Source organism: Lemur catta, chromosome 2 (assembly GCF_020740605.2).
Source record: "Lemur catta isolate mLemCat1 chromosome 2, mLemCat1.pri, whole genome shotgun sequence".
Classification (NCBI taxonomy): Eukaryota; Metazoa; Chordata; class Mammalia; order Primates; family Lemuridae; genus Lemur; species Lemur catta.
Genome location: NC_059129.1, coordinates 141,274,990 through 141,290,681, shown reverse-complemented (window position 1 = coordinate 141,290,681; position 15,692 = coordinate 141,274,990). Strand labels below are relative to the sequence as shown.

Sequence of the window (15,692 nt, the reverse complement as noted above, 5' to 3'; positions counted from 1 at the left end):
ATGGTTATTTATTTCACAAATATTTATTATAATCCTTCCATGTACAAATAATTATGCTGAGCTGCTTTAAGAATATAAAGACAAGTAAAACATTCTTGATCCAAAGGAATTTGTAATTCATTAAAAGAAATAGAAAATATACAGATATAGAACATAATAAAAAGTGATCTCAGAGATACAAATGGGATCACAAAACAGTAATGGAGAAGGTCTAATAATTAAGAAACTAAAGCAAATTATAACTGAAACTGCTCACTTTATGCTTAAACATTTTGAATTCAACATCTTTTGTCTTACCTTTAGTCTGGCTGATAAGCGTCCGAAGTTCCCAACTTCTTCGTGTTGACCCACTTGAATCACCTCTTGGATACGCTGGTTCTGCAAGAAGTATGTTTTTATGCAAATTAAGATTTATGAAATAAATATGCTTGAGAACAAGCCTGAAATGGTGAATGGCAATGGTTATCATCCACCTCTCCTTTCTGGTGATTAACTTATAGTGTATTTGATAGGGATGCGAGAAACTATCTCTACAATTAATTCTAGAAAATTGTACCAAACTAAGAAGTTATTAATGGGGTAACAGGATTTTAATTATATCAAGCTTTCTACAAGTAACAGACAATAGTATACTTCACAGAAACTGGATTCCCTGGGGACCCCATTCAAGAGGTTGACTTCCGGAGTGCAGCCCTGTTACAACAGGAGCAGTGACCCGCTTCCTGGGCAAACACCCCCAAGGGCTGCATTATAAGAAAACTCCTGCATATGATCAACATACACAGTGTGTTCTGTACTTTTAAAGTGAACAAAAGTACTCAACAATGGAAATACCAGGAAGAATAACTTTTTTAAAAGCAAACCTAGAAAATGCAAATACAGCTAAAAAGGGCAACTATAATAAAAAGCCAACATGTGTAGCAATAAACCTTTCCATAAAGCCCCATTGCTTCTTACTCTTCATTCCTTCGGAAAGGAATGAATACAGGAATCATAAACGAACCCTGGTGAAGGTACTAACAACAGAAATCGGTGCACTGAGACAGATGAAGATGCTGGTTTTGAATGCAGTTGAATCTTAAAACACTCACCGTCTCGCTCCTCTGTGGGGCTTGAGTGACGACTCAAGGACCTAAACTGCAATTCAGCAGCTATGGAAGCCAACCGATCATTTTCAGGGACACTGGAACCCCTGTGTTAATATTTTTAACAATTGAGCTATCAATTCAACAAAATTCAAAAGATCTGTGAGATTCTTCTAGAGCAGTGATTCTCCAATGGGGGTAATTTTGCCTCTCAGGGAGGCACTGTCTGGAGACACTTCTGACTGTCATGCCTGGGCAGGTGCTACTGGCATCTAGTGGGCAAAGGACACTGCACAGAACAGCCCAGGGACGAATGAAGAGTGCTGCTGCTAAGCACCTCCTCTGGAATCTGCTGGTTCTAGAGTCTGGAGGGAGAGCTCCATTTTCATCTCTCCACAGCTAACACACGAGACTGGGAGCATCTGCCTGCTTAATACCTTATTTTATATTCAACGGTAACAGAAATAAAAACAAAACACTTTATTTGTTACTGACATACATGGAAAGCTCCATAATTTAAGCTCAGGATGAATAAAAATATATAAGCCAAATCTGGCAAAGATTTAAAGTTACCATCAAATTTTATTTATGTATTTATTTCTATTTAAAGTACTAAGATCATTACATGGTCCAAAAGATTTCAAATCTCTTAACAAGAAAATGGAAGGGAATCCCTGATGATTTCTCAAGCAGTAGCCAAGCAAAAGTGCAAAAGAGCAAGAAGCTTAATATATTAAAGTACAAAGTTAATTAGCTGCTTTTCCAGAATAAAGTTAAATGCTCAGCAACCAGAGTGAACCCATAAAGAGTAAAAACTAAAATTAAGTAAGAAAGTGTTAAAATTATAATTCAAATGATCAAAGAACCCAAAATAAATATGGCATTAGTTTATTAAAAAGTCATTTAGTGTCTATTTTTAAATGAATGAGATAATGAAGTATGGTAGCATTTATGCTCTTTTTTATTACACACTGAATAAGTTGAAGGCAGCATGATCTATTGCATAGACATTTACAAATGATGAAATACACAGTATTTTTTGTATTTCCCTAAACCCTCATCATAAAGTGCTAATACAGTACTTAAGTCTGAAGTGAGGAAGGACATTTCTACTGCCATGTAGTTCATCAAGAACTTGGCACTATTTGATAGAAAAACCACTGGTGTTGAAGCGAAAAAACATATTCCATTCCTAAGCAATGCCAGAGATGGCAGGACTGTGGAGAAGTCATTCAACTCCTCTATTTTCCTCATTTCCCACAGGAGAATTTAGCCAATTCCATGTCCTTCAGAGATGTTTTGCAAGAGTAAAAGGCAAGAACATATACTTGTGAAGTGATGCACTGGTGAATGTTTAACTAGTTGTGGAGTGGGATGGAGGGGTGGGTCATAGAGTTCACCAATTTCTATGGTGAAACAACTGTCTTGCAAGATTCCTGAAAAATTAACAATCAGCTTTTATGAGTCAGTAGGAGCCAGATCCAGCAAGCACACAATTGCAAAAATGTTTTTATAAACAATAGTGAGACAATTTAAGCCCAGAATAGATATTTTCTAGGCCAAATAAAGTCAACTAAAAGGACCAAGTGAAACTGAATTTTAGTTAATACATCTCTAGGACAGGCAAGTCCTGCACACAGTGGGCTGTGGCATTCTTGTGGACGCTGGTCATCACCGATGTCACCCTGCCTCCCCACAGCATATTCATAAACCCAAGGCCGTGTTGAGACTTGGGCCCTTAGGTTGCACAGTGAGCCTCAGGGGCAGTGACCCGAACCCACCAGTGACTCCTGGGGCCCACCACCCAGGCTCACCGTGACGGTGCTGAGGCTCGAAGTCAAATCAAGTGTGTGCAAGGCCTGAATGCAGGAGGTAGTCTAACAACCAGCCCAGTCACCTATTCAAGTGGCTTTGCTCTTCTCCACCCACCCACATACACAGTCACAAAGTAAAAAAAAGCTTGGATCCTCTGCGAAAAAATGGCCTTCAATATAGCATACTGTGATGCTATTAAAATTCCTAAACATCAAGGATTGTCCAAATATGTCCAAATTTAAGAGGAATACCTATGAAATGCTATTCATAACATGCTAAAAAACTGTTTATGCAATGTGTAAGACTAAACTGCATGAGAAGGCCAACTGCAGGTATTTAATTCTTATACTAAAATATACTTAATGTATCACACTACCACTCATAAATGCCTTAAACCACAGTTCATTAACATTTTAAAAAGTGGGAGGTCACTTCCCATTGTCTAGCTCTGGGGTAATCTCTTGTGAAGATGGACACAGCAGGTGTGGGAGCCGGGAGCCAGAGTCCGGTCAATTTTCTCAAGTGTGTCTGCATTTTAAGCCAAAGCACTTCCCTTAAGTCTTTATTACACGTATAAAAAGGTAGCTTCAGTAGCCCCCACAGAGGGATACGAAAGCGTACATGAAAATATTTGCCATGAGATGCTCAAAACATATAGAGGGTGAATGGAAATTTGTTCAATGTTGTTAATTTTTTTTAGTTGACTGCTTAAGCTGTCAAATACTTGGATATTTTTAAGTTATAGGCATTTATCACTAAAAATTAGGAATATTATTTTAACAAGTGAGAAGACAAAGTGTTTGCAGAAATTTTAGACTGTTACTAAGTCTAAAGCCATTTTAGTCTATTTTAAAATCTAAAGCTAGATGTCATCTTCTGCCAACTATCATACTAATATTTTCTCCTAAGAGCTGAACACAGAGCACTGAGTCCCATCACAATTGTACCTCTTTTGGTCAGATCACCCCCAACCCAAATAGTCTTGACCATATTTGTCTTCCTTATTGGGAAATGAGAATACTGACAGTGTTTCTTCTACTCAGATACAGGGTGAAATTTAAAAAGACCAAAAGTCCTTTCTCCATTAAGTATATGAGAACTTGATGAACTCCTCTGCCAAAAAACCAGAATGGAAAAAACTACTTACACAAAAGACTTAATGTAAGAGACTCAAATTTTTCTGGAGTTTGCCAAATGTCTGATAGTTCTCTCTAGCAAAGATCTATTCTCCATGACATACAAATCCCATGCACTCATTTTTCCATTCTTAAAAACTACTTTTAATCAACCATTATTCAAAATTAGGAAATCTGGTTGGAAAATTGATCTTCAAAAAAAAAAAAAAAATCACCACCTAATGTTATTAACTAGACCATCTTTGAACTACCTTGTGACTCCTCAGGGAAGGCTCTGTTAGCCAAAATTCTCACGTCCCCTTCTATTGTGGGCCAGGTTCTTTCTTCTGATATGCTCTCTGTGGAACTATTATCGGCAAAGATCTGGTCATTTTGGCTAATATTAGCTCCAAAGAAATATTAACAACCTTCAAATGATCTATTTGTGCTGGGCAGTGCTAGAGCCCTGGGGCTGTGATAACCCACCGAAGGCCCTGCGCACACTCACACCCCACAGGAAAGCAGCCCACTTGGACCCTGCAACGTGCCCTAGGGCTCAGGTCACTGTGGAAGAGCACAGGAGGGCAGGCAGGGGACGTGACGCTGACGGAGTGAGACTACCTGGTATCATGGGCACTGCTGATGGGTTTGGGCGGCGCACAGTCACCGCCAGCAGGGCTGGGGCGACCAGCGGCGGCAGCAGCAGTAGCAGCAGCAGGGCCGCTGTGGCTCCGCGCATCCGAGGGCACGCTCCGGGTGCTAAGGGGAGGAGAAAAGGGCATGGACTTGCAATTAAAAATAAGATATGGCAAGGAAGTGAAAAATATTTAAAAATATAAAACACAAATTTTTCTTTGACTGACATTCAAGGCTAACTGTAAAAAAGAAACAACTAATTTCAAAGATTTTTAAAAAATAATTCTGGCCCTGACCTAGCAAATACTGTCAAATAAAATTAACTTTTAAAAAGTGATTACACAGGGGAGAAAGGATGCTCACTACCTCAAGATGCAGAAATGCCACCACATTCAAGGAAATTACTGTGAACATACTATAGGTTCTGAACTCACTTTAGTGTTTAAGTTGCTTCACAATTACATATAAACATGAAAGTCAAGACTGGAAAGGTCATTCCAGCTTATTTCCACTTTTAAAGTGGTATTTAGTATTGTTTTTCAAATGTTTATTATGCTATGCACACTCAAATTTGCTTTCCCAATATAATTTTTTCAGAGAAAGAAAAGGAAAGAAGTACTCCAAAACTGGAAAGCATTTAGTAGCTCGAGGTTACAAATAAGCTGAGAAATGAAGTTATCTTGAAGGGTAAAGGTCTGTTTTAAATTTGCACGTTTTTTCTTTTGCAACTAAGGCTTCAAGATAACACAAATAAGAGCTTTTAAAAGTGTATGAACAAGAACGGAGAATGAATATTTGGCTCTCAGAGCAAGCATCCAATAGTTTCAAGAGTAAGAGCATGCACATCAGAGAAGACTGCATAAAGCAAATGACTAGATGAGCACCAAATACCTGAATCCCTCTGGAGTTGGGATAATTAGATGTGGGTTAGGAGGGTCACTATGACATCGAGGAACCTTCACAGGACGGGGGCTGTTCCGATGAATGGCTGCCAGTGAAAATGGCAACAAATGCAACTTGTTAAAGTGGTTCACAGAAAACTGTCAAACCAAGCAACTAATAAATATATAAACAGAATGTCACTTAATTTTGCCAGTGACCAAAAATAAGTTTATGTAAGTAAAAAATAATATTATATATACAAATGTTACGGAAAATGTCACCTTTTAAAAGTTAATAAAGCTATATTGCACATTCAAACCTTTCCCCATCAAAAACATTTTTTAAATCCTGGAGTGAAATGTACATAATGTATGCTAAACAAATGATTTAACCAATTTTATAGATAAATGAAAATGTGGCTTATTTGGCATATCCCTAATAAAAAGGAGTTCTTTATATTATCTATGATTTAAAAAGAGTTTAGTCAGTGGTGACACACTGACAGGTTCTGCATTTAGGATTCCTGTCATTTTCTTGAATACATGGAGTTTTAATTAATTCCTTTAAACCAAACCAGGTGGATGGGGCACAATTATTTGGGTTATTTTTCTTTTCAGAGTATGTTTTCTTCTCTTTTTCTTTTAAATATGCTGGTAGAAGGTAAATATGGATACAATTTTAAATGAACTTTAAAAACTAGATAAAATTTAAAATAACAATTTAAAACTAGAAATCTAGTGATTACAAAAATGCTGACAAGTCCACTTTCCCAATATCTAAATGTAAATAGTAATAGATGACTTATATTTTGTATATTTCTCCCTAACATGTTTTTCTCTACTTTTAACAATCTGTTTTACTTTTAACAATCTCCTTGGTTTTTTAAAATGTCATATTTTCACTTCATGGTAATAACTTTAGTCTATGCATGTTTTATCCTATCTTCTTGCTTCATGGTTTTGTTTGTTTCCTATTAATAATATATATGAGAGATAGAATTACCCAAAATGGAGACATCTGAAGTTCCCTTGCAAAATTTACAAAACAAAAATCAAGGAGTTATTCACACAAAATTCAGGCAAACTGTGCCTTTGGTTCATTATCTCAGCTATTACAATGCCAAATGGAAGAAATTCAATAGTAACAAAAGTAAAAAGAAAAAAAAAAGGTTAGGTGAGAATGATGTCTTTAATTTAGCACAAATACTGGGAACTACAGAGTCAAAAATTACTACATAATTTTCCCATGAAGATATAAAATACAGACATTCTGTTTATTGGTGAACATTATAGAGATGTTTTTTCATGGCCCAAACAAAATCCCATCAAGAAATGGTACATCCACCATGGCCACAATGTGGCTAACAAAGATAATGATTTAGATCTATACCTGTTGACATGTTGAAAGTTCTACCATTGTCAGATGAAAAGCAAGAGATTAATATCCAAAATGACTCAATTTTTGTACAGTCAATGACAGGAAAAAAACCAACTCTTTATATGCTTGTGTGATTAAATGAGCATAGAGAAAGGTATGGTAGAATGCATTTATGTAATTACATGACTACACAAAAAATACAGAAGGTTATATTCCAGATTGTCACCATTTTTTGCATGCTCAGAGCAGAGGGAGAAGAAGAAAGTAACAGTAACAACAAAATGACAGTTGATGTGGTCTCATTTTCATTAATTTCTCTTGTAAGAAAAAAAACACCAAATGATGACCCCTGTTATATACAGAACACTAGAGTTTACAAAACATTATTACCTTATTTAATCCTCATTAGCGTCCAATTTTAAGCATTAAAAGAGGAACCTCCATGATGTTAAATAAGAAGCCCCAGGTCAACTGCTGATGGGCAACCTGACTCTGAGTTCAATTCCACCATCCCACAGTGGCTGAGAGGACAAAAGACAACCTGAGCCTGCAGAGAGCGCTATGAATTAACTGTCCCACAGGCACAGAAAGCTACTGACTCAAATGTTACCAGTGAGTACCTCTGGATGAGGGAAGCATTTTTTTCTTTGTAGTAATTTTTTTCTACATTGAAATTTTTTCTAAATGTACATCGTCCACATTTTTATATGTACTTTTTCTACAATGAAAATGGTTCCTTATGCAATAACATTTTAAAGAAGTCATTTTTACTGAATCATTGATCATGTATTCTTGCAGAAATACTTTAAGAGATCAGAAAATCAAAATCTATTCATAATATGCTTAAGCAAAATTTTGATAAGAATGCATCATGCTTTATATAAAATGTTCAAACAGTTTTATATAAATCATAACTTTCATTTTCATAACAGCCTTGGAAGGAAAAAGAGTTGTATAAACTAAGTGAATTTTAAAGATAAAAAACCAACAATTAAAATGTGTTCTTACTAAATTTTCTGTACCTAGCAAGTACCCTTTAAGAAATATAGTTGGTGTTTAATAATTTATTATTTAATGAATTATTTTTTGTAATTTAAATTGCATCAGATCTCTAAGTTACATATAAATACAGTTTTATTTACAAATTATCTCAAGAATGGCATTAAACAGCCTTTTCTTGATACATATTTTGGTTTTAAAATTTCAATGTATACTGTAAAACTGTACATTATTCAACATACACTGTAAAACTACATTAACTGCAATTGAAAATTGTAATTAATGTATATTGTAGCATAACTAAACTTGATTTTTAAAAGTAAAACCAAATCAGAATTTACTGCAGTTAGTGAGGAAATGAGTACTTAGGCTGTGGAGAAAACAGATGGCTTTCTCCTTCAAAACGTGAGGAAGGAGCAGCAGATAAACTGTCCTCGTCCACCTACAGCAGGGTAGGCTCCTGCTACTTGCAAACAACTACCTCTTCCAGCCTGTCCTTCCCATAAGAAAAGATTTTAAGGAAGAGAATAGAATGGTAATGTTGGTGTAGGAAAAAAAAAAATGGAGTTTAACACTGCTGGCTAGTATGGAATAACTTAGGTTGGCATTTTAACCTGCCTGTCAGGTTTAGAAAGATTACTGTGGAGTTGTCTATATATGCATAAACCTCATTTCTGTCACTTTCAATGTCATTTTCCTGAATAGTCTTAAAACATCTCTTACACCATTTTAAATGACTGCAATCACAAGACCAGTATTTTCCAGGAGAAATGCTGTAACAGCCATCTTACCAAGGTACAAACCTGTAACAGGACTGTGCGGTTTTCCTATGACATGGCCAATGCATTCATTCATCAAGGCTTGTAAACTCTAGAAACCAAAGGAAAATGGCAATGGAGAAAAGAAGAAATGTATACTCTCTTAATTATACCAGTAACACAAATGAAGTATTCAGTATATTTGAAAAAACATGCTACCCTAAGTAAATATTTTCAAAGCTAGGCTAAAAGAAAATAAGTACAAACATAAACATAAACTGTATATAGTTGAAAATAATTATAGCACATAATTCCATTTGTATAAATAAAAGCAAATTAGCAATTTCCTACAATGTAATAAGCAAAGAACTTTTCATGTAATCATCTCTACTACTGGGAGGATAAAGTGAATGAACGAACATTTTGAACAACATCTTTTTGATCTGATGGAATTTATCAGACTAACAGTGATAACATTTAACACTGGCATTATGCTCTCAAATGATGCACACCGAAGTGAAATACCTAATCCTTGTTCTCTTCATTAAACTGCCAAAAAGCAGCAACTGTGATGGCAGTTTATAAAATACAAAACTAACATTTAAGAGATGCCAGGGTTTACAAACAACTAGACATCGACTTAGAACACTATTGTTACAAAAAGAAAAGCACCTAACATCTTACTATGCCATTAAGAGTGCTTTCACTTCTCAGCATTATCATTATAATTACTATTTAATAAAAAAAAATTAAGAACCACTATAATAATATATATAAAACATAGACAACCAGGAAATAGAGAGTCATCAACCTGTTTTTAAATGAAAAAAACTTTAGAATATTCCATACCAAGAAGTCATCTTCTGGTAAAGCTGAAATAAAGGCAGGTTCAATTGCTTGTAGAAAATCAAATCCTTGAGTTGCCCACCTGTTATGTGAAAAAGTTCAATAATCACAAAACCGCCAAGAAAATGTTACAGCAGTTCTCGACTGTATATAATTGGAAAATTATTACCTCGAACAAAACACATTTTTCTGTCTGCATATAAATACCTGAGTTGAGAAAGTTTACAGTGTGATCTTTTGGGAAAGAAGGTTAAGGATTTTTTTAAATTTAATTTGATTTTTAAGCAATTGGGAAGCATGGAAGATTTTAGATGAAATGGGTGCCATTTGTAATTCAACAATTATTTGAGCTGTGTAAGATAAAGTTCCAATTTGTAGTCACAGCTGTAACAAATGTGTATTTTCTCTAACTTGGAGTAATGGTTTAATGGCTTTAAAAAAGTGCCCGATGATGCCCCTCCATTGTGAACTACAGAACACACAGCTACTTTTCACACAGTCATGATACTTTAATAACTCTGTGTACTTAGTGGAACTACTCTTGAGCCTCATAGATGATTTACACACTTCTCCCTGCAAATTCCAAAATGGTTTCTTAATAAACTGGTTACCAAACTGTTTTCCATTTGTACCAAGTCCTAGAGTTCACGAGGGAGGAAGAAAACAAGCAATCAGGAAGACTTGTCCAGGGAGAATGTAAACTCCCTTAAAGATAACTCAGTTTGGAACAAATTATTTAATCAATTTTTTTTCCCAGAGTTACAGGGTTTTCTGTGTATATATTTTCATGTAAAAAAACTGTTCACTAAAGAGTTTAGAATGCTCCCTTTCATGTCATCTGTTCAAAAATCTCACATAACATGCACAAACAAAGTACTGCCAACCCCACATGGCTCATTCAGGAAGTATCCTACTTGGTTATTACCTGGGTCTTGTACCTCTGCCACTCTCACATTTAGTCAGGACATAATTCATCCACTTCCGGGCGAAGCTTATATATTTGTCTCCTATCTTCTGCCTAAACTCTCCAGACATCAAACGTACAACTTCTTTATGATACTGTAAGGAGATTTCATGTATATCAAAATTAAGAAAACAACCATCGTAGTAATGCCCACACACTACAATGCATGTCTAAAATGTCATTTTCTAAAAACAAACAGTAAAATACAATTAAAAGCACATGTTAAGATTTATATTAATATATTTTGAACAATTATATAAAGTGTCCCAAAATGCAATTTCATAAATATTCTATTCTTAAGTTTAAATTAAGAATGTACTTTTAGGATATTAAATATCTCTTAAAGTTTTAAGATGTAAGCAGGTAACTGTTAGCACAAAATAAAACATGGGCAACTATCTGACAGTTTAAAAGTAAACTAACACTCTAATATTCAGCAGCAGTACAGGATCACATTCTTAATTAAGCTGTGATTACAATTAATATCAGCTTTACTGTAAAAGATTCATAATACTTTCTGTAGGTAAGTTACCAAGCAATTACTAAACTGTACTACATGTTTCCTCTTATTTTGAACTTACCTCGAACCCAAAATTGTACGCCTGAATCATTGCTTCTCGATAGTACTGTTGCAACGTGACAGATTCAGATTCATCAACTTCAGCATCAAATTCTGATGTGAACATGTGGTCCACTCGGTCAATGGCATTGCTTATTCTGTTGCATAGCTCTAATGCATCATTCTAAAGAATGCCAAACCATGATTAATCCAAAACAAAGCAAATCACACAATACTTACTGCATTTTAAAGACATTTATCATCGCAATACATTTCAGCCACATTTAGTATCAAAAGGAATGACCGAATATAGAGGAAATGATATTATTTTCATTTTTATTTGTATTAGACATTCTTTAACATCTTATGAAATACAAGAAAACAAATGCATTTGAAATGATAATTCTAATCTGGTCTTAGAATAGATGCTTATGTCTTCAATATTTTTGTTTATTAACCACCTGTTGCTTTTCCTCTCCAGATGGCAGCTCCAGCATAAGTATGGTTTCAGTCCCACAGAGTGAAAAAGCCCATGTACTAAATGGCCTCCACAGAGTCATCAAATCACACTGTCCTTCTTATTCCATGGTTACTCTCTCACCCAGGGGTTCTCACCTGGGGCTGATGTCTAGAGACATAGTCTCGAGATATTTGTGATTGTCAAAACTTGGAAGAAGGGTAGAATCTAATGGCATCTGGTGCCAGGTAGAGGCCAGAGATGCTGCTAACCATCACACCATGCATAGGACAGAACCCACAACAAAGAATTGGTGGCCACAGCGCTGAGGCTGAGAAGCCCTGCCTGGGCTCCAGCTTTCGTCACCTCTCTCAGCAACACCACAGGAGCTCCAAAGTGGTCTCCCTTTCCACCCACCCTTCATCACACATGTGCACACACAGTCTCCATCAAGCAACACCCTACATATTGTTACAAAACATTCTTCCAAAATTTTCAACTCCCTGAGGCTTAGAAAATAAAACCTGACATCTCTCAACAATCTGATTTTTGTCCACCTTATTTTACCAGTCTTATCTCTTACTGCTTTCCATTGTATACATCAAGACCCAGCCAAATTAGACCATGTGACATTCAGTGAGCAACTCATAGTCTCGATCCATGCACATCAACGCCCAAATGTGCCTTTTGTCAGTTCCTTCTCAATTGCATCTTTTGAACCTCCCAAACTGAAATGCTACTATGGTACAATTCCCAGAGGCTATCAGGAGGCTCTAATTTCTCCATCCTCTGTACTTTAGTGTGACAATTCAGGTCATTAGGGCTATAAATTCCGTAAACTCAAGAATAATCAATATTTTACATACTCTTGCACTCTCCAGAGTTCACTGGCTCAAACTAAAAGAAAAAAGTCTCCTGCCCTGGTAACAGGGTGGGATTACAATCTATAAGATAAGACAGAAATTTAGTTAATAAATGTTTATAGATAAATAAGACAAATCAGATTGACAGAAGAAAAAACAAATGTTTATCAAGTGACTTATAATTTCAGAAAGTGCTGCTTTTGTGACTGAAAAGACATAAGTGATGGCCTGTGGAAAAGTGTGGATGAGATCGAGACTGATAAACGGCAAACAAAATACAAACTAGTGAAAACAGAAAATAACGGGGAAAGGCGGCAAGGCTGCGGCTCGTCACAAACTTTGAAAAGCCTTTGCGCCTGTCTACAACTGGTTTTTTCCTAGTACAGTCAATTTGGCTGAACTATTTGTTAAAATAATAAATCTTCTTTCAGATTACGCATTACTAATATGACATACCTCTGGCAACTGCTGAAGGAGAAAGAAATTTACATTGGAAATGAAGAGACCTAAATTCCAATCTCAGGTTTGCTACTGACCAGCCGCGTGGCCATTATGAAGTCACATAACTGCTCAATTTTCTAGCTTCTCCAAATCTAAATTACTACAGTTCAAAGAAAGATCCAGGAATTTTTAGTTTAGACGTGAAAAAATGTGTACTGGGGAGAGGGAGAATGGGGAGAGCAATTTAAGAGCTCAAGTTCCTGGAAAGATACTACCTTACACACATCACGACATCAAGACCCTGATTCTTCCACAGCATTAATCCAAAGGAAACAGACTCGCCAAGGCAGAGAGAATGGTGCAATACCTTCAGCTGCTGCAAAGCTTTGGCGATGACTGGCTGACTGGACGTCTGCTCTTGGCACAGAGTCATAAGTCCCTCAATGGACTGCTGGAAAGCTTTTCTCTGAATGGTGAGATGGGCAGACTGCATGACAACCAGTAAAACATTATCCACCTGGGAGGAAAATCAAATATAGGGCATAAAAACAGACCCAATTACTGTTTTCCCATTCCAGTCAAAAGCCCAGTCCAAAAATAATGCCAGCTTCAGGGCTACCAGGCCAACAATCATCTGATCAGAAAGTCATTTTCAAGCAAAGCTGCTCCCACAGGGCAACAACTGCAGTGGGCACTGACCTCTAGGATCTTCAGCACAGTAGGGAAGGATCCCAAAGGACAGTGTGGGAATGACATCTTTGAAATATCCTAGAACTCCAACTAGTGCAATGCTGTGGTGCAGTGTGTAAGAGGGAGACAGAGTGGGTGTATATGGGTGTGGAGGTGGGTGTATGTGGGTGTGTGTGGGTATAGAGGTGTGTGGGTGTGTGTGGGTGCGGATGTGGGGGTGTGTGGGGGTGGAGGTGGGTGTGTGTGGATGTATGTGGGTGTGGAGGTGAGTGTGTGTGGGTGTGGAGGTGGGTGTGGAGATGGGTGTGGAGGTGGGTGTGGAGGTGGGTGTGGAGCTGAGTATGCTGGAGCAGCAAGTGAAGACGGAACAGTCAGCAGTAAGAGGAGAATTAAATGAGGGCCCTTGTATGAATATTAAGAAACCAAGACTTTTATTACTTTTATTCTTTAAGAGAGAGAGTGTCATTGCAGTATTTTGAGTACATCTGTGGTCAGATGTATTACAAAAGCAAATACAGGATTGGAGGGAGGGGAGTTGAGGCTTGAAGCAGTGAAACTGCAAGTAAGAAACCGCAATAGTTCCGGGGAGGGATGGTGAAGTTCTGACCGCGGCAGTGCTCTGGGGATGCAGGAAAGGGTCATTCACTGGAAATGCTTCCGGCCTGCCAGGGCTCATGGTTAACTGGAAGGGTGGGAGGTTGAACAGATATTAACTGTCACATATCTGGTTTAAACAAGTGCATGGACGCAGCACGATTCATTGAGACAGGGAATATAAGAGCAGATTTGTCGGGGTGGAGAGAGACAGCAGGCCAGTGTGCTCACGAGGTACATGGGCACGTTCGCCATCACTGCCCCAAAGCTGAACACAAGCAACATGAGGAGGCTTTTCACAGTTTTAATTAATGAGTTACATAATTTCTTTCGGATCACAGCTTTACAGAGCTAACTACATGACTGAGCTAAGGAAAGGTATAAATGAAAGAGATGATTTCAAATATTCCAGTATAATTTAATATACTTAATAGAATTTGATGGACCATTTTGGTACAAATTATGCTGCAAAATTACCTATTAACACATTGAGGCACATTTTGGGTAAGTACATAGTTGAGATTATTCGGGCAGTTAATGAATCATTCATGAGCCGCTAGCAATTCATTTTTCCTAGAAGTATTTTAAGTAAGGAATACTGCTGAAAGGTTGGGGTAGGGAGAACTGGGGTGGGAAGGGGCGTGGACACACCTGCATGCTTCTCAGGGTGTCAACAGTCTCCACCTGAGGCACAATTTTGACAGGCTGTGCTTCCCACGTGGCCCAGCTGTCCTCTGAATCACGGGCTCGATCACTCTGCTTGGTTAGAAGTAGGTAGGCATCAAAGAACATGTCATCTGACTCTTTTGAACAGTCCTTTCCTGCAGCTGCATTGAGTAACTGCAAAATAATATTCTTCTCCTCAGCAAGAGTGTCTGGAACAAACATTTGCAAGTTTTCCAACCCAGGAATTTGTACCTAGAAAAGACATAATCCAAAATCTTAAATTAAGGAACAGTGCACATTAGAGAAATACATTATTTAAAAAAACAAACTAGGAAAAACCAGCAGGTTCGGGGAAGGAGATGTGGGAAAGGCATTAATCAGAGCAGCGAGGAGAACTGCAAGCAGCTCAGTTCAGTGTGACCGAGGGAAAGGGCGGCCCTTATGGAGTCTCCCCCACTACACAGCATCCCTCTAGCCGTTTCTTCTCTGCAACAAAGAAAACACCCCTTGGGGGAGGAAAGTTAGTCTGAAATAACCTCAATCAATGCTAGTTTGCAATGCTTACAGAAAGTCACCTAACTCAGAAAAAGGCAAAAAATGTTAACAGAGATTCACTAGCTATTCTGGGGTGGGGTGGGGTGATCATAAAAACTTCCTTAAAGATCATTTTAACAAGCAATACACATGATGATGTTGTGCAAGTCACCCTAGGTATGTGAGTGGGGTAAAATTGTGGGCTTGGGACAAAATTTCCAGTGATGACCTCATACACAGATTCTAAAGGTGCTGAAATCTCAAACAACTTTAAAGGGAGTAAAGATGGTTGCTCAAAAAGTGGCTCTAGTGATGAACTAGACACTGATGTCAAAGATTCATTGTAAAACCTCTGAATTGCCTCGGGAAGTATAAGGGTATGAAACAAAACCATTATCTAAAATCAGTATT

The 15,692-nt window shown here is 37.3% G+C and overlaps 1 protein-coding gene across 7 annotated transcripts in view; it reads right to left on the bottom strand.

Moving 5' to 3' along the window:
- The window catches only part of MAP3K4 (mitogen-activated protein kinase kinase kinase 4), a 107,631-nt gene that overhangs the window by 13,880 nt on the left and 78,059 nt on the right, over window positions 1-15,692 (bottom strand). For 4 of the 7 annotated variants that reach the window (XM_045544695.1, XM_045544697.1, XM_045544701.1 and 1 more), the window contains exons 10-19: window positions 14,733-14,999; window positions 13,165-13,314; window positions 11,059-11,220; window positions 10,439-10,572; window positions 9,517-9,595; window positions 8,701-8,779; window positions 5,543-5,639; window positions 4,637-4,774; window positions 1,092-1,192; window positions 298-378 (exon numbers count right to left, since the gene is read on the bottom strand). In XM_045544695.1, the coding sequence (XP_045400651.1) occupies window positions 298-378; window positions 1,092-1,192; window positions 4,637-4,774; window positions 5,543-5,639; window positions 8,701-8,779; window positions 9,517-9,595; window positions 10,439-10,572; window positions 11,059-11,220; window positions 13,165-13,314; window positions 14,733-14,999 (1,288 nt within the window). The remainder of the gene's footprint in view (window positions 1-297; window positions 379-1,091; window positions 1,193-4,636; window positions 4,775-5,542; window positions 5,640-8,700; window positions 8,780-9,516; window positions 9,596-10,438; window positions 10,573-11,058; window positions 11,221-13,164; window positions 13,315-14,732; window positions 15,000-15,692) is intronic. The other 3 variants (XM_045544696.1, XM_045544698.1, XM_045544699.1) reach the window with 3 other exon arrangements.